Source organism: Ovis canadensis, chromosome 20, assembly GCF_042477335.2.
Source record: "Ovis canadensis isolate MfBH-ARS-UI-01 breed Bighorn chromosome 20, ARS-UI_OviCan_v2, whole genome shotgun sequence".
Classification (NCBI taxonomy): Eukaryota; Metazoa; Chordata; class Mammalia; order Artiodactyla; family Bovidae; genus Ovis; species Ovis canadensis.
Window position 1 is genome coordinate 38859769 of NC_091264.1, and position 27735 is coordinate 38887503.

The 27735-nt window shown below is 38.5% G+C and overlaps 1 protein-coding gene across 4 annotated transcripts in view; it reads right to left on the reverse strand.

Annotated features, from left to right (window-relative positions):
- Positions 1 to 27735, reverse strand: part of PKHD1 (PKHD1 ciliary IPT domain containing fibrocystin/polyductin) — a 456884-nt gene that overhangs the window by 38606 nt on the left and 390543 nt on the right. For all 4 annotated transcript variants that reach the window (XM_069562807.1, XM_069562808.1, XM_069562806.1 and 1 more), the window contains exons 61-63: positions 16173 to 17187; positions 4538 to 4673; positions 3625 to 3712 (exon numbers count right to left, since the gene is read on the reverse strand). In XM_069562807.1, the coding sequence (XP_069418908.1) occupies positions 3625 to 3712; positions 4538 to 4673; positions 16173 to 17187 (1239 nt within the window). The remainder of the gene's footprint in view (positions 1 to 3624; positions 3713 to 4537; positions 4674 to 16172; positions 17188 to 27735) is intronic.

Consider the following 27735-nt stretch of genomic DNA (forward strand, 5'->3'; position numbering starts at 1 on the left):
TCCTTATTGTTCCCATCTTTGGAGGAATACAAAGCAGCATTTAATCGAAATATGTCCGGCGAGCACAGTGAGTCTGCCTCATAGAACAGCCGCCAAACTGCCTAATGGAAAGTACTTTAGCTCCAAATGGGCTTGCTTTTGTGTTAAATACCAGCTTGCCTCAGAGATCTCTACAAAGATTCCCATATATATCTATGATATTCTCAGATTTGAAGCATATGTGCCCAAAAGCGTAGGCAGTTTCTGCCAAGTACAGTACATTACTCTGGGGTTCACCATATCTCTGGAACGATAATTGTAAAATAGACAAATGTCATTGACAGGCTCCCTGATCAAGCTGGGACTGGCTGAGGGAACCTGGGAGAAGATGAGGTGCTGGGTTTGAAGCAAGATTGAAGCTGATTACATGATTTATCAGGGAATGTTACTTGAATGTGATTATGTAAGGAATAGGGTTTTAAAATACCTTTTTAGTCCAAATTCCACCCCACCCATTCCCACAACTATCCATCTTACCCTTAGCTATCTACACTAGCAAACTATTACATTATTAATGTTGAGTTTTTTTAATATTAAGGACATATTTTTCTATAATGAGGATCTATAGTTAAATATCAAAGGATCTGAAGGACCGAAAATAATTAACTTTGAGTATATAAATCCACAGGGCTTCCCAGGTGGCACAGTGGTAAAGAACCCACCTGCCAATGCAGGAGATGTAAGAGATGGGGGTTCGATCCTTGGGTGGGGAAGATCCCCTGGAGGAAGAAATGGTAACCCACTCCAGTGTTCCTGCCTGGAAAATTTCATGGACAGAGGAGCCTGACTGGCTACAGTCCACGGAGTTGCAAAGAGTTGGACATGCCTGAGCACACACACAGCACACGTGTATAAACCCACTGTTTTGTAACAGCTAATAATCTTTTTTTTTTAACTGAAGAGGATTGACTGAGGTCAAAGAACATGAAGTCAAATGGCAGAAGAAAAGGTTTAGGCTAGACATATAGACATGATTTTGTTGTTAATTTATTTTTCTGCAGGAAATACTTAAGTTAGGTGGTCTATGCCAAATGGTTTTGGTTCCATTTTCTCTGAAGTTAAGGAAAAATAATTCATGATGGTGTTGAGACATATTCTCAATAATTGAAATAAACTGCTTGGTAATGTGGTTATTTCTATAAATAATTTCTTTCCTGTATCATGACATTCACCCACACACGCATAATATATGCATATTAGACACCCAGACCATTCCTCATATGTTCACAGTGAATCTCCAAACAAGGACAATGGTGACAATACTGATCCAGGGGAGTTGGCTCACTTGAGCATGACTTGGTGTTAATACAAACGCATAACAAATGGTTTAATGCCTTATTCATTTTGCATGATCCGGTATGATTCTAAACAAGTGGGTGAGGATATCCTTGGGATAACTGAAAGAAAAGTAATGAAGAGTCTGGGGTAGTATGAGTCAGGAGTGGGGCACAGTAGAGTATAGAGGCTGATTAAGGTACAGTGGACGAGTAGGTATGAGGTAGGGGTAAGGCATGGAGTGTAAGGTACTGGGTACAGGTAATGTATGAAGGATGGCAAGGTACATATTTCATAGGAGGCGTGAGGATGAGCTTAGACTCAAAGCCAGGGTAGAGCAAGAAGTAACTGTAAAATCAGAGTCATTCTTGGACACCAGCAATGTTGCAGATAGGCAAATGTTTAAATTGGTAAATGAGTTGTTTGCAAGTGTGTAAAAGCATTACAGAACGCTCAAACTAATATAAATGTCCTAACCCATATGGTGTCTAACTGCATTCTTCTGTGTGTGGATATCCAGTTTCCCCCAATACCATTTGCTGAAGAGACAATTCTTTCTCCATTGTATATCCTTAATTCCTGTGTTGAATATCAGTTGGCCATAAGTGAGTGGATTTACTTCTCAGCTCTCTAGTCTGTTCCATTCGTCTATATGCCTGTTTTGAAGCCAGTATCATACTGTTTGCTATAGTTTTCTAATATGCTTTAAAATTAGGAAGTGGTGACTCTCATTTTGTTCTTATTTTTCAAGATCATTTTGATTATTTAAGATCTTCTGCAGCTCCATAAAAATTCTAGAATTGCTTTTTTTCTATTTCTATAAGAAATATTGAGATTTTGATAGAGATTAAATTGAATCTGTAGCTCTCTTTAGGTAGTACTGACATTTTAAGCAAAATTAGATAAGTGAGATTACATCAAATTTAAAAGCTTCTGCATAGTTAACAACAGAATGAAAAGGCAACTTATAGCATGGGAGAAAATGTTTGCAAGTCATTTATCTGATAGGATGTTAGTTTGCAAAATATACAAGAAACTCTTAAACCTCAGTCACCTAAAAACTAATAACCCAATTAAAAAATAGACTTAGACCTTGAACAGACATTTCTCCAAAGAAGACCTGTAAATGGCCAACTGCTGCTGCCGCTGCTGCTGCTAAGTCGCTTCAGTCGTGTCCAACTCTGTGCGATCCCATAGACAGCAGCCCCCCAGGCTCCCTCGTCCCTGGGATTCTCCAGGCAAGAACACTGGAGTGGGTTGCCATTTCCTTCTCCAATGCATGAAAGTGAAAAGGGAAAGGGAAGTCACTCAGTCGGGTCCGACTCTTAGCGACCCCATGGACTGCAGCCTTCCAGGCTCCTCCACCCATGGGATTTTCCAGGCAAGAGTCACAGGCATATGCAAAGATGCTCAACATCACTAGTCATCAGGGAAATACATATCAAAACCACAAAGAGATATCATCTCACACTGAATAGGACAGCTATTTTCAAAAAGGCCAAAAGACAGCCAAGTTTTGGTTTCCAACAAGTTTCTAGGAGAAATTAGAATTCTCAAGCACTTTGAATGATAATGCAAAATGGTGTAGCCTTTATGGAAAAGAATATCAAGGTGCCTCACAAAATTAAAACTAGAAATACTACATGATCCATCAGGCACACTTCTGGGTATTTATCCAAAATAATTAAAAGCACGATCTCAAAAAGGTATCCCCATTTTTGTTTCAGTGCTATTTATATTAGCCAAGATGTGGAAATAGTCTAAATGCTCACCAACAGATGAAAAAAAAAAAATATATATATATATACACACCCACACATATATATATATAGGCTTCCCCGGTGGCTCAGATGGTAAAGAATCTGCTTGCAATGCAGGAGACCCAAGTTTGATCCCTGGGTTGGGAAGACCCCCTGGAGAAGGGAATTCCATGGACAGGGGAGCCTGGAAAGCTGCACTCTATATGGTTGAAAAGAGTCAGACATGACTGAGTGACTAACACTTTCACACACACACACACACACACACACACACACACACCACACACACACACACACACACACACATATGCTACAGGTATGACAAAAATGCTCACCATACCACAGGGCAGATGGCTCCTTAAACATTTCCTGTCAAACTTCTGTACTTTTTAGAAGACACTGGCATTGTACACTGGTGGTGGAATTTTTTTTTCCCTCCAAATTATCAAAGATACTGAGTATTAGTGACTTTGTTATGACTCCCCAGTGGTTGCAAACATTTTTGGGCAGATGCATTTATAGTGGGTCTCCGAATGTCACGAGTACCTACCTCTCAGCACAGAATCTAATGTCCCTTCCAGGGAAACCGAAATGACCCAAGGCTCTGACGGGGGCCCCAAGGACTCTACTCTCCGATTCTGGGGGAAAACAAAAAAGGGAAAATAGGACTCAGAAGAGAATTTTGTGAAGTTAACCAAAAAAGAAGAGGATTCGGACAGAATCTTCCATATACCACACATTCATGAGGATAAGCAAAGGAAAAAATAATAAAATAAATAAAATAATAAATATTCTTTGTCATGTTAAGAAGAATCTATCAAATAATTGTATCGTGAGAAGGGAGATTATTGCAAGAAAATTTGGGGCAGGGCAGTGAAGAGGACAAAGGAAAGCTAAGTTTACAGAAAAGGAGACCGACACTGCTTGCTGAAGGTTAATAAGATAGGAATCCACCCATGACATTAGTAAACAGAGAAAAGATAAAATCCAAGGACTTGGACACTGAAATTAGAATGAAGCATACAGAAGCCTCTTATTGATATTGTACTTATCCACATACAGGAGAAATCACTTAAAATAACATAGAACTATAATATAATGGCATAAATGCCTTCACCAGCATATGAAATGACTTCTTCAGATACAGATCCAGCACTTTGGGAAGGATAGATTTCTGAGAAGACACCTGAGACCTACTGTAAGAATTTGTTTGGAGTGAAAAAGTATTTGAATTCTACTCTTATCCATACTCATATTCTGGACTTTTTACAGAAAATAGAAGGAAAGCAAGCTGTGCAATGGAAGGAAAATAATGAAAGTAGTTAGATGTTCTAAGTGCACCAACTGTCACAGGGTGGGTGTTCTGTACACGTGTATTATGATGATGACGGAGTCTGAAACATGCTCCGAATACAATATGGTACCCGGCTCCAAGTAAAGATTGTTACCTGTGCACAAAGTACCTGCTTATCCAGAAAAACAAGCTGTGGTTGTATTGTGAGTTCTTTTCCCACTTCTCCATCTGAAGGCTGGACGAGGACTGAAAGACTATAAGGCCGAATATATATCAAGTTCCCAGTTTTGAAACTGCTTGTATTTCTAGCACATGTTAAAAAAAAGAAAAGAATCCATGCCTCAGATTTCAGATATCATACCACTGTAGTAGCTATTTTTCATAATACACCATTACTAGTGAAAAGGTTTGCCTTTGTTTCTAGAAACTAAATAATACACTGTATAGCAAACATGAACTTACAGCCAAAGAATAATTATTTATTTACTTTATATGTTTGCTTTGCCATAGGAAATGATGAAATAGGTGTCTGAGGGGTGGGGTGGGAGAACATATATTATGAACTTAGACTTAATCACAATTTATTAACTCCAAAAAATCTCAGGGAGGAATCATATCAGACTAAAACATTTAGAAGGTGGGGATATTTTGTAAGTATGCTAATAAACCAAATTTCCCCCAAAAGGATCAGATTTTAGTGCTTTTCCATTTTCCATGGTATAAATACATTCATCCTGGTTGATTCTGTGGGTACCAAGATGATATCACCACAAAGAACTGGGAAGAGATGTCTGGGAACAACCTCCCCACACAACTGCTTCACAAAGACTCAGCTCAGTTCAGTTCAGTTCAGTTCTGTCGCTCAGCTATGTCTGACTCTTTGCGACCCCATGGACTGCAGCACGCCAGGCTTTTCTGTCCATCACCAACTCCCAGAGCTTGCTCAAACTGATGTCCATCAAGTTGGTGATGCCATCCAACCATCTTATCCTCTGTCGTCCCCTTCTCCTCCCGTCTCCAATCTTTCCCAGCATCAGGGTCTTTTCCAATGAGTCAGCTCTTCACATCAGGTGGCCAAAGTATTGGAGCTTCAGCTTCCAATGAATATTCAGGACCGATTTCCTTAAGGACTGACTGGTTTGGTCTCCTTGCAGTCCAAGGGACTCTCAAGAGTCTTCTCCAACACCACAATTCAAAAGCATCAATTCTTTGGCACTCAGCTTTCTCTATGGTTCAACTCTCACATCCATATACGACTATTGGAAAATCCATAGCTTTGACTAGATGGACCTTTGTTGGCAAAGTAATGTCTTTGCTTTCTAATATGCTGTCTAGGTTGGTCATAGCTTTTCTTCCAAGGAGCAAAGACTATCTCATTTAATCTCACAACAACCCTTTTGTATGCATAGTCTTCACAAGATGCTTGCACAAAATAGAATCAGTAACTGTAGAATTCATTGATTAATTGATTTCAATTGAATGAAGCCCTCAGGGAGAAAAATACTTCTTTTTAATTAATATACACTGAGCACTTACCCCGTACAGGTACTATTCTATGCATTCCACCTATAAATTCATTGTATCTTTAAAATGACACAATATGACAGACACTTTTATTTACACATGAAGAAACTGAGGTCCAAAAAGACTTAAGTAGTTTGCCAAAGGTTTTAGAAACAGTAAGTGTATGACCAAAGTTTAGAGCTATATTGTTTTTCACCTCTTTTGAGCACATTAATTGCTGATGTGACTTAGCAATAAAATGGAATAATTATAAATAAAATAGTTACATAATTCATGATATATCAAAGCATCTTTTTCCCAGAGCTTTGGAATTTTTGAAGACCAAGATAGCTTTATTAAATGAACATTATAGGTTATATACCTATTGTCCCATTAAACCTATTGTGTATTATGCATCAGAGGCATGCAATAGAGTTTTAACATTTAAATGGAGATATATAGACATCATTTATCACATATATTACCCTAGTATAGGATAATAGATTACTCTCAAAATATCCTAACTCAGGTCTAACAAAACATTGATTAAAAAAAAAAAAAGGTAGTCTACCCATCTTCAATTAAATGCTTGTGAGTCAACTATTTTATTTCCTAATCTATTCTATTTTCTTATGTGGGGAGATAAAATATTCATTTTACATGGATGGTGTATGTGAGGCAAAGGTGACAATTAGTCCTCAGAAGAGGAACAGTGGAAGAACAAATACAGATCAAAAACTATTTAGTTTCTCTAGGGAACAATTTCCCTCTCCCTGGAGAATCCTGAAGAATTGGGGGTAGGGCATGTTTGGTCCTACAAACCCCTTTGGTCACCTACCAGTCAAGACCATGACCATGACTCACTAGGAATTCAATATGCACTAGTCTGATCATCATTTATTACTCTGCTTAGCCACAATGGGTAAAGGTCTTTTGAAAAAATTAAATCAGATTTTTAAAATACACACTATTCATTCCATGGCTCCCAGGTTATTGGAAAATTCTACACTGTTCCCAAATTTTATTTCTTCCCTTGCCTTTTCTTAAATGCTTTCTGATGCAGGACAGGATGCAGGCTGGCTGGGTAGGTTAAAAAAGCCAAAAGACTCCATCCAAGATCCTGACATAAGTACACTGATGTCTAGAGACAGAGGGATGGGAACCAACTGCCTGAACACTTGCTAAAAGGCCTGTCCCTGACACATTTTTAAGTTTATTGTGAGCAAACATCTCTGATTAAATGTAAACAGCATCCCACTGGAGGTCAGAGACTTGCAGCTACAGCATATCCCAAGGTAATACCACTTTAAGCTTCACATAAACTCTTAAGCAGTTTCTAACCTAAAACCTGACCGTAGGTGGTACAGTTTTTTACGATATGTTATAATAGTGCAATAAATCTGTTAGCTTAAAATCGAATCTCCGTGGCCTTTTAGAGAAATCATCATTAAATGCAGGGTCTTGTTAATGATGCCATCGAAGTGAAATTGTTTAATCTGCTAGGGGGGTGAAAGGTCACCAAATGAATTTTTTATAATACATCAACTTGACACGCAATAGGGAAAACTGTAATAGATAAAAGCAAAAGAAAAGGGCACTGTCTTCTTCTGATAGGTCAATAGCAGTCAAGAGAGTCACTCATCCACTTTCCTTTCACGATGGGGCTCCTTTTGCATTTAATATGGACACCCAATTAATACCCCAGCACCACAGACAACCTCATTTTAGGTGACTTATAGCAATTTCTCCCCCTTCCCTGAAATGAAAGTGATCACAATACATCATAGCATTGTGCGAATTAACGTTAATTGATTCAAGTTACCAAGCAATGATGGGCCACTTATATAATCTAGGCGTTATTGGGTGCTAGAAGGGATGGAGGGAAGATTAGATTCCAGTGTCCGTTGCTGTGACGACGGGAGTCACCTGATGCCTTGTTAGACAGTTGTAAGGTTCTATTGCTGGCCCCAGTGGGGTCGTCAGTAAACTGGAGTGATGTCCAAACATCATTATACGCTGCTCCGATATTAAAGCAAAGGGATTAGCAACTTATTGCAAGCAACCTGGATTTGTCATTGTGCTGTCGTTATCCAATTTCCAACCACTAATGTGACTGTAGCCTGCAGGCAGAAGGACCTACAGCCAAACTTTAAAAAATGGGGGAGGAAAGTTCCCTCCAATCCACCCAGTTTTAACCACTATTTAACAGGTTCCAATACCAGTCAGGTATGTGGAAGAATTTTTTTTCCTTTCAATTCTTTGGTGCAAGCTAAAAGAGAAAGACCAGGAAAACACAGAAATGTTCCAGTTCAGAGATTACCACTATTCACTTCGACTCTTGGTTTTTAATCTGCCAGATCTGAAATGCGTACCCTACAGAAGAGGGGACTGTCTCTATGTGCATGGTAAGCTGAGCAGACAAATAAATAAATCCTATTAGTGCAGGTTGGCTCTGGGAGGTGAGGAAGGTGAGGGCATTAGAAGTACTTCCTCACTTCCTCTTCAACCTCTGTCCCCTCAAAGTTACTGAGTCAGGTTCCTCTAAAAGAGTTCCATCTTTTGATTAAATGTTTAAGGATGTCCTGAGCATTTTTAATCATTCTTATTTTAAATGGGCTACATAGGGGCAGAATCTATAATGTATGCTGTGAGGGAACTTCAATTACGAAGGAGTTTGTGAAATTCTATACTCTGTAAGAAGAAAGCATGTCCACTCAATTCAGCAGACATACATGTCCCTTCCACTATGTACAAACATTGTTCTAAGCACTATGAGATATGCAGAGATAAATACACCATCACCTTGGTCCCTTAGGAGCATTTTTCCAAAGAGTCTGTAAGGCAAGGATGACTTTCCTGGCATCTTCAGAGCTGACACATACCATTTTATTTATATTTCATAGTCCTTATGCTCCCTATTAAACCTAGCTAAATGCCCTTAGCTGTTATCCACTCCTAAGAGGGAAAAAAATGTCTTATGATCTCATGTTTTCTTTCTGGCACTACAACATAGTGATTCAAAACTTAGCACACTGTAAGCATCCAATATGTGTTATCATAGTAACACTATGACCCATTGGTACCCACCATGCACTTCCTCTGCTCTTAGGTCATTAAATGCCGGTGGAAACCACCACCTATCGTGGACTGGCCAATCTCCAGTTCTGATGCACACTTGAACATTTACCAAGTCCAAGCTCACTCTAGGACGATAAGCCAACGAATTCAAGAGACAAGGTGTTGAGGCAAGGAAGAGACTTTAATCGGGGAGCTGGCAGACTGAGATGGCAGGCTAGTGCCTCAAAATAACCATCTTTGGGGGGTCTGGATGCCCGGTTCTTTTATAGATTAGAGGTGAGAAAGCAAAATAAAAAGGCCATTAATCTTGCAAACATTTCCTAGAATGGCAAGCTTCAGGCAGGGGATATGTTACTTTTTCCTCCCTGCCATCCACAGGTGGACAGGCTTCTGAACAAAGGCACTTTAGTTTAACAGTCAGGCAGAGGGGCAGGATACTCTGAGGCAAACCATTCTGTATAATTAAAATAACTAAAGCAACATTTGGAACGCATGTAAGAATTAAAGATTTTAAAATTTAAAAAATAAAAAACTAAAAAAAAAAAAGTTGAAACATCAAAAAAAAAAAAAAGACAAAAAGCAAGTCAAAGAAACAGTTCCAACATGGAGTCAGAATTGGCTTCCTTCTTGCAACATAACCGGTACACTTACTGCTATGCTCTAATACCCATTATTAAACTCCTATGAATCTGTGGAATTTTTCATTTCAAACTGAGATTTGAGTAACTCTAGGCATACGTTGCCTTGCGCCAGGCGCATACAAAGACACAAAATAAACATGGCACGTCTTTCAACAAGATCAATCAGGGGTCAAAATCTAACTATTTGAGTTGGAAAATCATTTAAAACGATATTTTTAAATAAACTTAGCATGATTATCTTATTTGAAATAGTGGAAATTCTGAATACATATTTTAAGATTATACACAAATATTCAAAATTTACTACTTGTAATAGGGTGTTGTAGCAGTCATAGTCTAAAGAGGAAAACAAACCACTCAACCTAAGCAGTACTGCTTAGGTTACTTGGGAACATGAAAAATAGTAAGTTGAAACCTTGACTAGCTAATGGATATTATAAAGTATACTAATTTTATGAAAACTAATGAATATTATAATGAATATATACTATTTAATGAATATTATAATATTATAATGAATATTATAAAGTATACTAATTTTATGAAAAACTAATGCTTAAGTAGGTCCATATTGAATGATTTCCTTGTAGTAGGTGCAGAATAATGAGATTTTAATACACATACTCTTATTAGATAGTAGTTATGTAAATAGTTATTTTCCCTATCTATTAATTTTAAAATGTCTAGATTTTTATAAAAGCCATATAATTTTCTGGACATAATAACTATTCAGTTAATGTTTGGGAAATAAAAAACCATTCAAATGTAAGTTTTCACGAGTATTATATTTAGCTACAACTTCACCATCTGTACACATCTTAAATTACTTTATTGTAAGTTAGTACAGTTCAATTTTGGGATTAGAACTACATGTACATATGGGTGGAAAACTACTGGATGCAGATAAGTCAACAGAAATAATGGGTTAAAATTAACCTCCTGTTTATAAGGAAGATAGCAGAAAAAATATAAACTGCAGAAGTAGAATCAAAGATTTAGTGGTCTGGGGCTATTTAGTATAAGAACAAAGGTCCCTAAGGGCATCACTGCAGAAACAGGGCTGTGAAACAAATGATAGCCTTAATGATGACCATGAATCATCAATAAAAATGTGATAGGTCTACATTATTTTCCATTTAATAAGACTGGATAATATATGTATTCTTTTTTGTTCAAGAGATGAAGCCTTTTTAAAAATGTAGTGATAAAAAACAATTTTTAAATAAATGAAAAGTTTACTTATGCAGAGCATCTCATTTCCCCACAAACCCACGTATATAAAATACCGTTATGATAATTTTGCCACCCACCTCACTCAACAAAGCAGTGAATTTGTATTGCAGTAAAGAGAAGAAATGGTGCAGAAACACCCATTAATGGCAAAGCTGTGGTTTTGCCAGGAGGCGGGAAAGAGACAGACTGGCAGAGCGGGTATCCTTTCCAGGATGAGCATTCTGCCAGTCTTGAGAAGAACATCCTCCTATGATGACAGGAAGATTCTGTCCTTGCAAACTCCAAACAGCTGTTTCCCAGAAAGCAGGGGCCCAGGCGGCAGGGGGAGGTTGCACAAGAGAAGATGCTAAATGAGCCTGAGTGTCACCAATAGACTCGCGTCACCAACTGCCTCTCCTAGTTTCCTTGTCTATTCAAGTCAGCTTGATAAAGGACTTCTTTTACAGGATGAGAAAACTTTAAAAGCTACTAATGTGATGGATACAAAAACACACAGATACACACACCCACGGAACCATGTTCACCATCCCTGCAGCTGACTTTAGGGCCCAAGGTTCATGGCAATATCATAAACAAAGAGCTTTATGTGAGATAGCATATTAGTTTTCTATGGCTGTGTAACAAAACTCCACAAATTTTCGTGGTTTAAAATATCACAAATTTATGATCTTCAGGTTGCGGGTCAAGAGTTCACACAGGCTTGGCTCTGATCTCTGCCTAAGAATCCACTTCCAAACTCATTCCGATTATTCACAGAATTCATTTCCTTGTAGCCGTGGAATAGAGGTCCCTGTTTCCTTGCCAGCCGTCGGCCAAGGTCCACTTTCTACTTATAAAGTCGGTCTGATTTTTTTTTTCTCGTGTGGTGCTTTCCACTAAAAGTAGTGACACTTCAATTCCTTCTCACACTTAGAATCTTTTTGCTTTCCTCTTCTGCCTTATTCTGCTATAGCAGGAGAAAACTCTCCTCCCTTCAGGGCTCCTGTGTTAAAACGGCCCCACCCTGATTATCCTGGGTATTTTATCTTAAGGCCAACGGTGCCACATAACATACTGTGTTCATGGAAATGCTATGTGATCATATCCGTAGGTTCCCAAGACTACGACTGTCATTTCGGAAATTCTGCGAACCACAAATAGCTTTAACAGTTCAATAGCTAAACTTCCATAAAAGATACAGATATATTTATGTATACATATGACAAAACACATTACTTAGAGGTTGTTTTTTGTTGTTGTTGTTGTTAATGAAGTAGGAGAAAGGTGGGGAAAAGAAAAGACAAGAGGGAAAGAAATTCAAGAGAGCAAAAATCAACTTTCTACTGCCAGGATTCCAGATAAAAGGTAGAATATAAAAATAAGACACCAGTGGGAAACCCCAAGTTTAAAAAGGGCAGGTTGAATATGTTTATCTCTGTTTCCTCTACTCCACTGAAATTACTTAAAAGAACAAAAGTGAATAAAAATGGTGTGAATCCACAAGGATGAAGAAGGCAGGAGAGGAGAGAGAAACCAATAATAAAGGTTAACAAAGTTTTAGAAGATGGAAAACAGGCTCATGGAACTGACTTAGCCATGTGGAAGACACTTAAATCTAGATGCCTCTAGAGGAGGATAAAGATCAGCAGAGGCCAATTCACTGTGTATTATTTAATTAAAAAATAGCACTCCATTTCTCCCCACAAGGCAGAAGTTGATAGCTTTTTGAAAGCAGGTAGTACTCCTCTTGGTAAGTAAATGTCTGATATGCCCTCAATTTGTTGAAATACATGCAACCCCATTAAATTAACAAGAGTGAATCTTTCACGAACATCCTAAATGTTTCCACTGAAAGGTCTATGTCCTCAGACTAATTTCTGCAATCTCAAGGTCAAGTCACTAGCTTGTCAATGACTTTCCAGTGAGTTCAGTGGAAGTCCCAGTTGACACTGATCAAAGCTGAAAGAAACAGGGCTGGCCTTGGGACGTGCACAAGGCTTCAGGGTTGTTTACCATACTGTGCAATTCTTAGGACCATGGGAAAACTTGCTAGTTCTCATTAAATCCCTTAGGACGTGGCATTTCTTATTCTGCAGCAATTTATTCAGATATACTTCAGAAGCAGTCTTTCCTAAGCTTCAGAACATTTTTATTTTGCCTTATGTATCAGAAACATCTCTTAAAATACTAAAGAAACTGAGAGAGATGGGGAATATAATACAACCAACAGAAAACTGATGTTATAAAATACATGTTCAGTAGTTTCTTATTGAATCAGAAATATCTGAGTCAAATGTGAAAGCATGATGGCTCTGATGGATGCTGGGCAATAAGAGTGATCTTTTCTCTGAAGCTTATGGTGCGATGATGTTCCCTCACACATATGTACGCATACCTGAACTTGGGCTGGGTCCACGCTCTTTCCTGGGTTTCCTCTGCTTTACCGCTATTGTTTTTACTCTTTGACTTTACTCTCTTTCTAGTTAAAAGCTAAATATTTACTGAGTCTTTTTTTATATAATATACAAATCAGGCATTTTGGAAGGATGACCTATTGAAAGCTCAGTACCATAAAATCTAAATAAAATTTAGCAGTGACCTGGTCCTAGAACTTCTTAGTCACCCATCCATAGAATATGCTCATAAGAACTCAGTGGGATCTAAATGAAATTGGGCTAAAGAAGATACATTTAAACATAAGCTAAGATACAGTAGCATCATTTTTTTTTTGAGATTCCTGATTTTTATATCACCATGCATAATATGATTATGTCAAAACAAGATGACTGATAAAATAGCCAAGATTTAATAGATTTTGAGCAGTTATGCAACTAGGAGTACTTTTTAATTCTAAGCTAGCAATTTCCAAAGCCCTTCAAATCAACTAGAATTAAAAAAAAAACATTGCTTGAGTTTTCTTGTCATTTCTTCAATATAAGAAAGAGGAACACCAAATACAGGTAAAATATGATACAAAACACTAGCTAATTTTTCATTTGCTTATATTGCTTTGTGTATAAAAAGGCAGTCAATGTATTTCTAGAATACTCCTTAAAATGTAAAGGTGTATCTTTTTATTTTGCTTTTTATTTTATAAAGAATCCCATATCTACTGAAGACAGCTGTACAAAAGCAATTAATATCCATTAAATGCTAATTATTTATTTATTGTAACTACCACAAATGTAGTGGAAAAGCAGCAATAGAAAAATCTTTTAATAAAAGAATATGAATGCTCTAAAATTTCATTGAGTTATATTGTTCAGAATAATCGTATCTATTTCAGGGACCTAATATCAACTATATCAACTCAACATGTGCATGAGTTTGAGCTTATTTTTCAGTGGTGGTAGCAAACTTGCAGGGAATCTATATGCTTGACTCTCTATAACCTCACAGCATACATGTGTGAGATGGTTAGTCTCTATATATTTCCCAAGCATTATGACAATTTCATATTGTCTCTCAGTCTGTGGTATCATCTCTGATTCTTTTGTATCTGCCAAAAATGGAGTTTGGGACTCTAATAGTCTTGACCTCGTGACAGATGTCTTAGGTAAACTTGGACTGGACAATTCATCTCTTGGGTATCACAATGTATAAATTTGAGAATAATTTATATCTACCTTCCCTTATTATATATTTCATGTACTTCTTCATTTACTAGGCTCAGGGAAATATTCAGGTAGATTTACTTTTGAAATATGTAGTAAACATTTATCTGGTAAAGAATTTCAAAATACAAGCTTATAGAGTCAGAATAACATAGCAAAAAGGATATTACAGATTTTACACAGATCTGTGCCATAAACATCAATCAGTTCAGTTCAGTCGCTCAGTCGTGCCCAACTCTTTGCGACCCCATGAATCGCAGCACGCCAGGCCTCCCTGTCCATCACCAACACTTGGAGTTCACTCAGACTCACGTCCATCGAATCGGTGATGCCATCCAGCCATCTCATCCTCTGTCGTCCCCTTCTCCTCCTGCCCCCAATCCCTCCCAGCATCAGAGTCTTTTCCAATGAGTCAACTCTTTGCATGAGGTGGCCAAAGTACTGGATCTTCAGCTTTAGCATCATTCCTTCCAAAGAAATCCCAGGACTGATCTCCTTCAGAATGTACTGGTTGGATCTCCTTGCAGTCCAAGGGACTCTCAAGAGTCTTCTCCAACACCACAGTTCAAAAGCATCAATTCTTCGGCGCTCAGCCTTCTTCACAGTCCAACTCTCACATCCATACATGACCACTGGAAAAACCATAGCCTTGACTAGACAGATCTTAGTCGGTAAAGTAATGTCTCTGCTTTTCAATATGCTATCTAGGTTGGTCATAACTTTTCTTCTGTTGGCAGCAATTATGATCTTGCCTCACACAATTTGACATCTTTGCAGGGATTTATAATCCTGTGAAGTGAAAATCACTCAGTCGTGTCCAACTCTTTGCGACCCCATGGACTGTACAGTCCATGGAATTCTCTAGGCCAAAATGCTGGAGTGGGTAGCCTTTCCCTTCTCCAGCAGATCTTCCTAACCCAGGAATCAAAACCAGGTCTCCCACATTGCAGGCAGATTCTTTACCAACTGAGCCACAAAGGAAAGCCCATATAAGTGAAAGCAGCTCAGTTGTGTCCAATTCTTTGAGACCCCATGGACTATACAGTCCATGGAATTTTCCAGGCCAGAATACTGGAGTGGGTAGCCTTTCCCTTCTCCAGGGGATCTTCCTAACCCAGGGATTGAACCCAGGTTTCCTGCTTTGCAGGTGGATTCGTTACCAGCTGAGCACAAGGGAAGCCCTTTATAATCCTAGGTTGAATAAAACACAAACAGAATCACTGTTTTAAGTTAGTAACCTCCTAGTCATTTTTCCAAAATGTTCCTAAATATAAGTCCATTCCTCAGCCCCTACAGGCAGGATTTTTATCAGCCCCATGGGTATTCATGGGTTTTAACTCATGGCTGTGTGGAATTGTGATAGTGTTTTTGTCCCATAAGGCAAAGATCATATCTGTTTCACTTTAGCAACCCCGGAATCTAGCCACTGCTAAAATGCATCACATGATAAATGAATGAATAAACAAGTTGAAAACAAGTTGCCTTAGAAAAATCTTTCTGTCTATGCTTAAAATTTAAAGTACAAAAATATTAATATAACATCCACACTTACCTAGGAAATAGAATAACCACAAAGACTCTAGATTTAATCATGAATTTTAAAATTGAGAATTTAAGTCTATAAATAGCTCTTGGCATTTTTATTCTTATCTTAAAAAGCAGACAGTTTATGTAATTCAGTGTAAATAGACTGACGTTTGCAATATGTATCAAAGAAATCAGCTCACATTTAGATGTTATTATAATTAGTACTTACCCATAGCCGATGACTCCCTTTGACTGAGTCACAAGTAAGGCCCCAATAGTCATATTCAGGACACTTTCTAGTAATCCAGTCTGTTGAGCAATGATAACCTGGTGAGCCAAATTCTGTAATTTGTTACTTGATAAAGATGGAATCAGTCCAGCGTTCCTTACTGTTGGCAGATCACCAATTTCAATGACCATCACTTTTGAGATAGTTTCCATAGTGGTGGGGGGTAGGTCTCTATATGAGCTCATTTCTACCATGAGAGGTCTACGCTGACCTACTCGGTCATGACTGGTACAAGTCACAGTTGGGCAATTGCGCTTTCTCTTTGCTCTACTATCAGCCATGGCCTTTAATGTTGCTTCATTTCCAGGCATCTGATGAATAAATCTGATTTGATCTTGGCTAATCTGCAAGAAGACAGTTAGTCTTTCAAGGATCACAATTTCCCAGCCTTTTTCTAGAACTGAAAACATCACATTGAGGGCCAAATGAATGGAAATACTTGACTGTATTTCAATGGGCTCCTCTCCTTGTAGGACAACATACAAGAGGTTATCTGTGATGCTGAAATAGTTGGCGCCAATAGACTCATTCAACAGTGAGGAAGTTGAATGAACTTGAGTAGGTGGAATGAATCTGTCTCCTAAGAAAACATATGGGCTCTGGAGTTCATGGTAGAATACAGCCAGGAGGAGCTTAGAGGTATTTTTGTTCCCCAATAGAAAAAAATGCAAAACACGAGGAGTCTGATCCACAAAGCAAACCTTGGTGATTTTCCTGGTGGGCACAATGGAATAGAAAGCAGATACAGACCTTGAAATGGAGCAGGGAGCACTGGCATTTATGCTACTAAAGGTGTCAACAAAACCACTAGTCACAGATACAACTGGATATAACTTCTGCATTGCCCAGGTGGTATCAGCACTGTCAAGAATTAAGATCACTTGGTCAGTCTGTTTGCAGATATAGCCATTTATCAGGGGTCGGTAGGTGCACTTCTGCTCTTCTCTAAATATGCCTATAAAATAAAGGGGGGGAAAAAAGTGACTTAAGAACCTCAGTCTCCCAAAGATGATTTCCAATCCATCATGCTCACCATCACCTGTAACCTCAGGAAACATTTACTGAATATTCAAGTGTACTAGATACTGAGAATGCAACAAAGTCTTGGGGAAAACATGGAAAGATACATATATTAAATAACAGGTCCTATGGCTTAGTGGGTAAAGAATCCTCCTGCAATGCAAGAGACACAGGAGAGGCAGGTTAAAAACCTGGGTCGGGAAGATCCCCTGGAGGAGGAAATGGCAACCCACTTCAGCATTCTTGCCTGGAAAATCCCATGGATAGAGGAGTCTAGCAGGCTATACAGTGCATGGGGCCACAAAGAGTTGGACATGACTGAGCAAGCAGCATGCTGCGTAATTTAAATGAATATGTTACATAAAATATTAGTTAAAGTTAATAATGTATGTAATAGCTAAATGGTAAAAGTAAAGCAAAGTAATTAAGAAAAAGGAATAATCACTAAGGCCTCCAATAATGGAAAAACAATAGATGAGAAGGAGGCAATAATATTTGAGTCAATGGGAAAGAGGTAGATAGATTAAGGCAGCTAGGACAGAAATTTTACAGAAGTATATTAAAATTGCAAAGGTATATTGTGACCAGATTGTGAAAGAGTTTGGATGTCAGACTACATAATTTTATCAAACGTTTTATTTCTCTAAACATGAAGAAAAAAGAAATACAAAAGGAGGAAAAGAAGAAAGTAGTAATTTGAGAGTGCTGACATTAAATAGAGCTCAACTCCCTGGTGGTAAAGAATCTACCTGCAATGTGGGAGACCTGGCTTTAATCCCTGGGTTGGGAAGATCCTCTGGAGGAGGGTATGGCAACCCATTCCAGTACTCTTGCCTGGAGAATTCCATGGACAGAGGAGCCTGGTGGGCTATAGTCCATAGGGTCACAGAGAGGCAGTTACAACTGAGCGACTTAGCAGAGCACAACTAAAGTATGACTGCACGTAATGAAAGCATTTGAAGAAACAGCATTGTTCACTATTCCCACCACTTCTAATATTTCTGTGAACCTAAGATCAGCCCTGGGATTTCTTTGGAAGGAATGATGCTAAAGCTGAAACTCCAGTACTTTGGCCAACTCATGAGAAGAGTTGACTCATTGGAAAAGACTCTGATGCTGGGAGGGATTGGGGGCAGGAGGAGAAGGGGACGACAGAGGATGAGATGGCTGGATGGCATCACCGACTCGATGGACGTGAGTCTGAGTAAACTCCAGGAGATGGTGATGGACAGGGAGGCCTGGCGTGCTGCAATTCATGGGATCGCAAAGAGTCGGACACGACTGAGTGACTGAACTGAACTGAACTGAACTGAGAGTTTGTTTTGTTCTGAATTCAAAAGTATATTTTATCTTCTAGCAAAGAGTTCCTCTGACTTCAACTTAATAGTCACAAAATTCTCTGGTATTGTTTCCTACATGTTTTAACTTGCCGTAGTGCATGTTCATCTAAATAGCCTAAAGAACCAAAAAAACCCCAAATTATTACTAATGCAGGATGTACAGGAAACCTGTATAGCAAAGATTTACTGTAATAACATATAATGGAAAACAATTTCAAAAAATATATGTGTATATGTATAACTGAATCACCTTGCTGTGCACATGAAACATTGTAAGTCAATTATACTTCAGTAAAATATATATATATTAAGGAAAAATAAGCGTAACAGCAAAATTCAATGAAACCAACAACAAACAAACAAAAAACTTAGATGAAATAGGCCGAATCCTTGAAAACTGACACAAAACCGAAAATTCTAATTGTTCCACCTCTTAAACAAATTGAATTTGCTAAATTAAATGCCAAACTATTAATTTATATATAAATTTAATTGTAAAAATTTTTAAATGGTCACTATTACATAGAGTGTGTTTGACTTATCTTCAGAAACATGGGAAAAGTATTAAGAAAGTTAACTAATTGCATGACCTTAATAATCATGGAAGTTCTTCTTTGAGACTATGATACACCGATCGCTATTACTGTTATCCCCTTTTCAAACGAGACAGTTAGGTAGCCTTCCCTCATGGAAGATCCTTGAATCACTCTAGTTCCTCTTTTCTAAACCTACTGCTTACTTTTCTTCTTTCTAAACATTTTTTTCAGCCATGCTGATGCCATTGATGAATTGTTTACATTCTATCGAGCTTCATAGATCTCTGACTTTTTTCTTTCTGCTTCTCATCCAGCAGTTACAAGGTATTTTAAAGTGACCCCTGTATATTGCTAAATTCTTGAAATTGTCCCTGAACAAAATACTTAGTCTCTTAGTTGATATGATTTTCAATCATTCTCTGCTACTAATTATATGTACTTTGATAAATTACATAAACACTAGAAACCAATGTTCTTAAGGGGTCATTTCTCAAGGCCTAAGATGCAAGGAGATCCAACCAGTCCATTCTGAAGGAGATCAGTCCTGGGTGTTCTTTGGAAGGAATGATGCTAAAGCTGAAACTCCAGTACTTTGGCCACCTCATGCGAAGAGTTGACTCATTGGAAAAGACTCTGATGCTGGGAGGGATTGGGGGCAGGAGGAGAAAGGGATGACAGAGGATGAGATGGCTGGATGGCATCACCAACTCGATGGACGTGAGTCTGAGTGAACTCCAGGAGTTGGTGATGGACAGTGAGGCCTGGCGTGCTGCGATTCATGGGGTCGCAAAGGTTGGACACGACAGAGTGACTGAACTGAACTAAAGACTATATCTCATATTTTAATATCATAGGGCTTACTTAACATCCTACGTCAAACACAGTAGAAACTCATTAATGTATATTAGTTGACTGATACATAATGTCCTTTTCAAAACTCCTATTCTTCAAATAATTTATCTATTCTTTCCAGGTGTCTAGTTATAAGTTATTATTCTGTAACTTGAATACAATTTAAACCAACTCATCACAATAACAGAGGATACCACAAAAGTGTATTGAGAGAATTGCCCCTTGAATTAATGTTAATATTTGAGAGCTCAGTATTATGAGAGAGCCAATTATTTCACATGAAACCATTGAGTGGAATTACAGTCGATTATAGGAATCTCCTGTTCTTGAATCAGGTAACTGATTTGTCCACAAAATAATTTCTGTTATGACATAGCATTTTTTCTCAGCTTGTTCATTAATTCATTAAACAAGTGGAGGAAGGGCATAAAAGCTTGGATAAGCCTATAAATGAATCAGGGAAGACATGTTCTGGAGACATGTAGAGTCTCCAGTAGGTAATATGTAGTGGTAGACCTGGGATAATGACTGGGGCAAGCAGGAATCTTAAGGAAAACACACTGCATCTTTATACTCTGGCATGGAACATATATAGTGGCACAGAAACTATCAGAGGGGTCCTGAAGGTTTGCATATAATTTTGTCAATGGGAGACTCTGATTAATTGATTCAACAGGTTTTAGATGGTGGTTTTTCCATGGTTGTTGCAAATAATCTATAATGTTTCCTTGGGAGAGTTTCATATAAAGAAATATCTGACAGAAAGTCCATAGACTCATAAGAGTGGTACCTGGAAGGGGGACAGAATCAAACAGGGATTAGAATGCCAAGTGGTAGAAATGGCTCTACTTCAAAGATACCTCTAAGCTATAAGGCTCATGATTCTTCTTTCTTTCTTTCCTCCCTCCATCCCTTATTTTCTTCCCTTCTTCTTTTCCTAATCACCTTTACCTAAAACTTATTGACAAGTTTAATTATTCATAGTTTATAGACAGTAAAACTGACTCACAGAAATTGTGATTCACACAATTACTTAGTAACAGTCATGAGAAGAACATCTTTAAACTTCTACCTATGCTTTTGACAAAATAGCATGGAATCCAAATCATTCATTTGGGGATTGTATTTCGATGTGGTGTCAGCTGGGATGATTAACCCTTTAGGAGGCATGTTGTGTGGCCAGGGGTTCTCTTTACACAGTCTATTGACAGAAAGGTTTTTGGTTTTTGGTTCTCTTCACACAGTCTATTGACACAGAGGTTTTTGGTTATTTGTCAAATCATGCATTTGTTGGGATTCCATTTGCTTTTTTCATATTACCGCTTGACCTTTAAAAAATTTTAGCATCCCTCAAGTATAAACATAGTCACAAATTTAACAAAGGCAACAGCCTAAAGATTACTGGCAAGTAAGTTTTAAGTTTTAGAGCCAAACTTGGAATCTTGGTGTTCATAAATGAGAAATTTCATTTTTATTTCTCCAAAACTTACCAATGACTAAAAGATGGTGGTTTGTAGCCCACCATCCATTTTCCTACCTCATCTAGCTCATCTTCAGAATTAATCAATTCCAGCATTTTATTTTTGAGATGTGGCAAAAAATTAAGCACAGGAAAGCACTAGGGTTCCAAAGTTGCTAAGTGGATGTAGGTCTTTTTATTAAAATGGAGTATGATATAATTTCTTTACAGTGTTGTATTTGTTTCTGCTACATAATGAAGAGTGAATTGGCTATAAGTATACATATATCCCCTCCCTCCTGCACCTCCCTCCCATCCCTCCCGTCTCACCCCTCTAAGTTAACACAGAGCTCCCTGTGCTGCGGAGCACATTCCCACTAACTTCACTGTGGGAGAGAACTGACATGAACCCCTTAGGAGAAGAGCATGCATACAGCCAGATGCAGCCACATCCCCTCTCCCAGACACAGCCTGCAGCACTCACAGGGACAGTCCTGCTCCCTTTCTAAATAGCACTCCATCTTTTCTTTCCCTGGGTTTCTCTCTCCTGCCTCTTTCCATTGGTGAAGGATTTCATTTTGAGTGATGATTCTCTTTCTCACTTGTTTTTGTCTGTTCTTTTCCCACTTCTCCAAATGGCCTTAGCTGCCAGTCACAATTTTTGTGGTCTGCAATTCTGATCACTTTTAAATGAAACCCATGCTGGCTTTGGTAATCATAATGTCATTTACAATTTACCACTAAACACGTTTATTCGGTTAGTAGCACACTGGAGAAAGAGAACTCCATATGAACTCACCGTGAAAGGCCTAATCTGATTATTTCCTCATGAAAATCCAGGCAGGGGTGCTTGTAAGAAAAGCTAAGAGAAGAAGGGTGGAGGAAAAAAAAAAAAAACAAGGTCTGTCCACAGCTGACTTTCATAATCAATGTGAATAGATAAAGTGACCCAGTCTGTCAGGGGCAGCCAAACAGTCACCCCAGGGCATTCCTCTCCAGAAGGCAAGAGTGGACAGGACTTAATAAATGCTGAGTGACCAGTGAGTATTGGCTCAGCATCTGCTATTGAATTCAAGATGGGCAAGACCAGTGATCAAGTCCAGAAGCTCCCCTCTAACTGGAAAAAATTAGATGAAGCAGGTTGTACGTGTGTGTGCAGGTGTGCACACAAGCACTAGTTTTGTGTGTACTCTAACATCCTAAAATACTCTAGACATACAACAGGCTCTGTCCACCTTTCCCTAGATTGGAAACCATAGACCGGAAAACCTAGAAAGGAGGGGTATTAGGTATGCCTGGCAGAGGAAGAAGCAGAGGAGAAAGCGGGTGAGTATGTATCAGAGTGTGTGTGTGTGTGCACACGCACAAAAGCATGTGCACACACACACTCAGGTTGCTTCCAGGGTTCTAACAAATATTAACTTTGTGTCAATATTTGTCCTTCCTGTCGTGAAATGAGGATTTTCCACCTCATTTCACGTTTGAAAAGAAAATATGCCAAAGGGGTTGTCTTTGCTAGGAAAAAAAAAATTAAAAGAAAAGGGGGCAAAAAAAAGAAACAACTTCTATCCTTTATTTAGAAAAATGGATCAGAAGGAAAGAAAAAAGTATGTTTAAAATAAATGTTTTGACTCAAAGGCACATAGAATCTTTCCATCTTCCCCTTTTCAACAAAAGAGAGAAATTTATATGTTTGAAATTGAATGAAATACATCAACATTAATGATTTTTTTCCTCGAGGTTAACACCACCATTTCCCTCAATAATTTTTTAGCCATTTTGTGATAGATTTCACAATTCATGGTACACTAAAGTATAGCAGATTTTGACAAAAACAAAATATATAATCATTCTCTTATTTTCAAGAAATGAAAAGAAATCATTTGCAATTCTTTTCTGTCAAACACCATTTACACCTCATTATTTCTAATTTAACAAATATAAATGGCCACAGATCAAAAAAAGTGAAGACAGGTTGAATTTATCCCCTTTTGTAAACCCTCAGGCTATGAGGAATAAAATTCCAAAATATCAAAGCCGTGTTCCTAAATATAAAAAGGGAGTAACTGAAATCTTGCAAAGAAATATTAAAGAAGATATACATATTGATCATTTTAGAAATAATAGAGAAAAGCTGTCTATGTTTTTGAAATGGGGAATTCAAAATTAATACATTATTTTTTTAACCTCAAAAATAATGGGCATATGTTACACTTGTAAAGTGAAGAGAAATTAAAAGTGATGTTCTTGTGAATAATGGATTCAATACGGATGACCAAAACACAACCTAGCTAATTTGGAATCTAGAATTATCAGTCTTAGAGTCTACTGTGTGATCACAATATGGTATATACTTGCATACATATCCACATAGATAGTTAAGATTACTATAAGAAAATGTAATTTGGGAAACTTAAATTTCAATGAACTGGAACATTCAATGCATTCCAAATTTAGGTCCTGGAGCTTCAAAATTAAGGCATTTGCAGGTTGCTTTTCATAAATTGCTAGGTGGTTGCATTTGGGAGCGGAGTCTCCTCTGGCATCATTTTCAGTGAGAAAGACAATCTAATAGCTGGTGGTTGGCATGGCAAAGTAGCTCTGTATGCTCAGGAGTCACAAGAGGGTAGAACAGAGATGTCCAAGTGTGAAGACAGCTCTGAAGGACTGAAGATATTGTACAGGCAGTATCTGTGGCAGGCTCTCAATGAAGCATACACATCCATGGGGCTAACGGGCTAACAGACTTCAGGAGCTATAGATTCTATGATCTGTACCCATTATATGAGCAATCTCACCAAAGTTCTTGAACTTGGGTCTGTTTTCCATGAGAATACATTTCCAAACTAATGTGAGAAAAATAGAAAACCACACAGGACCAACCGTTATATGAACGAAGCAAAGATGCTTGGAAGGCCTTCTGTAAAAGGTCCTTCTGTCTTTACTGAGTTTTCTTGATGAGTATTTTGAAATATTTGTTCCCTTTGTAGAAAAGTGTTACTTTGATCAGGAGGTAAAGGTAAGTGATGAAGTGGTGATGAGATGAGGGAGAGGATTAGGTAGTATCAAATAGCCCTTTCTTCTGAATCAACCATTTTTACTTTTTTAAATAGAAAAGAAACCTCTTATTTTTGGTGATGAAAGTCCATTCAAACTCATTCTAGAGGACTATTTTATATGATTTCACTATGTAGAAATGTCTTTTTCTATATTTTCCTTGAAATAAGTGGCATAGAAAATATGTTTGCATTGTTATTATTATGCTGTATTATGATTTTACTTGCAAATATCAATAGGTATTATCTCAATTATGATTTTTATTCACTAAATACTGCACAGAAAACAGCCAAGGTAAATGCAAATTCAGGAAGTTCAGTCTTGGGGCAAGAGATCAGGTTTTCCAGTTAGAGAAATCTGCATTGTGTTCTGGTTCTGCCACCTTCTAGCTTCAAAACAACAGGCAAATTATGTAAGTATCCTCTCTCTGACTCAGTTCACTCCTCTGTAAATGTGATTGAGAATGGTTTCCAATCCATAGGCTGATGGACAGGGTCAAATGTAATGATGTATGTGCAGAGTCAGGAATGCAAACATACATCTTAGTCGCTCAGTCATGTCTGACTCTTTGCGATCCCATGGCCTGTAGCCCAATAGGCTCCTCTGTCCTTGGGGATTCTTCAGGCAAGAATACTAGAGTGGGTTGCCATGCCCTCCTCCAGGGGATCTTCCCACCCCAGGGATTGAACCCAGGGCTCCCACACTGCAGGTGGATTCTTTACCATCTGAGTCACCTGGAAAGCCCATGAATATTGGATATGGCACCCCTCTCCAGTACTCTTGCCTGGAAAATCCCATGGACGGAGCAGCCTGGTGGGCTGCAGTCCGTGGGGTCTCGAAGAGTCAGACATGACTGAGCGACTTCACTTTCACTTTCATGCATTGGAGAAGGAAATGGCAACCCACTCCAGTGTCCTTGCCTGGAGAATCCCAGGGACGGGGGAGCCTGGTGGGCTGCCATTTATGGGGTCGCACAGAGTCGGATATGACTGAAGCAACTTAGCAGCGGTAGCAGCAGCAACCCTTCTCCAGGGGATCTTACTGACCCAGGAATCGAACCAGGGTATCCTGCATTGCAGGTGGATTCTTTGCCAACTGAGAGTCAGGTATAAACACGTGCTAATAATTCATTCATCATAATTTAAACAGGAGCATTATTTTAAAATACTTTGCATTCTCCTTTTGCCTTTTTTGATGCTATCCTCATCTCCATCTAACAGCATTTACATCACAGGAGTCTAAAACAGCACTGTAAGTGTTGCAAGCATTCACAATAAAAGATCTTGAAAGAGATGAGTTAAAGGTGAAGAAAACACTAAAATGTGGACATAAGACTGTTCATTTTTAGAAAATATGGGCCAGAAAGATACACGTATACACACATACATAAGTGTGTGGACACATGCATGCATACATGTGTGTCTCTAATCAAGACACTTATTTTTTCCCACTAATTAAAAAATAAAACCTGCAAAATTCCACCTGGTTTCCATTTCATCTTATCTTTACTTTTCCCTTCATCCTTTTTGTAGTACTCTCCACCTCTCTCCCACCTATTATCACCACCTCCTATTTCTTTTCTGCTAGCAAACCTTGCCTGCCAGCTTTGAACAAAGTGATGTCCGTGTGTTAAAAAGGTAGGGACAGTCAAAAGCCCTCTTTACAAATACAATCCGGGTACACTCTCTCCCCAGAATGATAAACTTATCACCTCTCCAGTCCTTGGTGTGAAGCTGAAGCAGTAATTCTGTCGAATGCCAAAACTGAAATGGATGTAGCCGTGCCATGCCTAGCGCTGAGCTGTGGGTGTAATGAGATTTGAATGGGAAACCCCGGACACAATAAATCTGCACCATATGTGACCGTTTCCTGTGTCAGTTCCTTTCTCATAACCAGTGGAGACTTTTTTCCCTCTCATGACCCCACACCACGACTCTGAAATCTTTCATGGCTGCTTATGGGCCGCAGGCTTTTTCCAGCAGTTGTATAAATAAATGAATTTGACAGCAAACATCATAACAGTTAGCAGTAATGTGTGTTCGCCACAAGTGCCTATACTGCTCAGTGGAGAAATGGCAGAGGAAACAGCTTGTTTTGTTACCTAAACAAAACTAGTTTCATTTGACAAGTGGTGAAAGAATTAGTCAAATAAACCTGAAATCCACTGGGACTACTTTTGCCAATTCCTCCTGCCAGTGAAATGTTCCCAGCATCTCAATGCCCATGACTCATGAGAGATAAGTTGCCCCCTCAACCGCCTTATTCTGAGATAAAGATCTGGGCTGGGAATACCAAACCTTTGGCAGATATTTTGTATTAATCTTCTTTGCAAGGCCAGACTGTCATGTGTGGGAACTCAAGTATGGCAAAGGGTTTTCAAGGAATCTTGTGGGAGACAAACCAAGGACAGTTAAGGTCAGAGGGAAGAGACAAACAATGATGACCCAGTTCACTGAGTACCATTGACTGACAGCAAAGAGTGCTTCCTTTTCATTCTAGAAAGAAAAATATCTACAGAGACCATTACTGAAATAAATGGGGTTAACATGTTCCTTATCTCCACAGTCCCAACAAAGTGAAGTGGTCTCTCTTCAGTGAATCTGTGGTCAATTTAGATAAGTTCAAAAAGAGCACAGATTTTCCTCTATACATGGGTTAGTTGTTTATAAGTCCTTAAATTTTGCTCCGTCTCCACTGGCATCCCAGTGCTAATAATCCCCATGCTCCAGATGTGAAAGATGTTAGAGCAGCATGGTTATTCTTACAAATGCTGGTTATTTATATGGATTCTGGTGCAAACTGCAGTGGTTCAAATTCTGACTCTGCCACTTATTCCTTGCGTGATATTAGGCAAGTAACAACTTCACTGTGCCTGTTTCCTCCTTTGCAAAGTGGGAAGAAAAATGGAATGGTTTCAAGCTCACAAGGCAGATGTGACAATCAAATGTATTTTAAAAGGCTCAGAACAATGCCTGGGACATAATAAGTGGTATTATTGTCATCATCATTATTACTCCAAACAAAGAGACTTAGAAAGTAGTCTCTTTAACAAAATCAAACATAAACAAATGGGACTACATCAAAGTAAAAAGTCTCTGTAAAGGAAGTGAAAGTGAAGTCCCTCAGTCATGTCCGACTCTTTGCCACCCCATGGACTGCAGCCTGCTGGGCTCCTTGGTCCATGGGATTTTACAGGCAAGAGTACTGGAGTGGGTTGCCATTGCCTTCTCCGCTGTAAA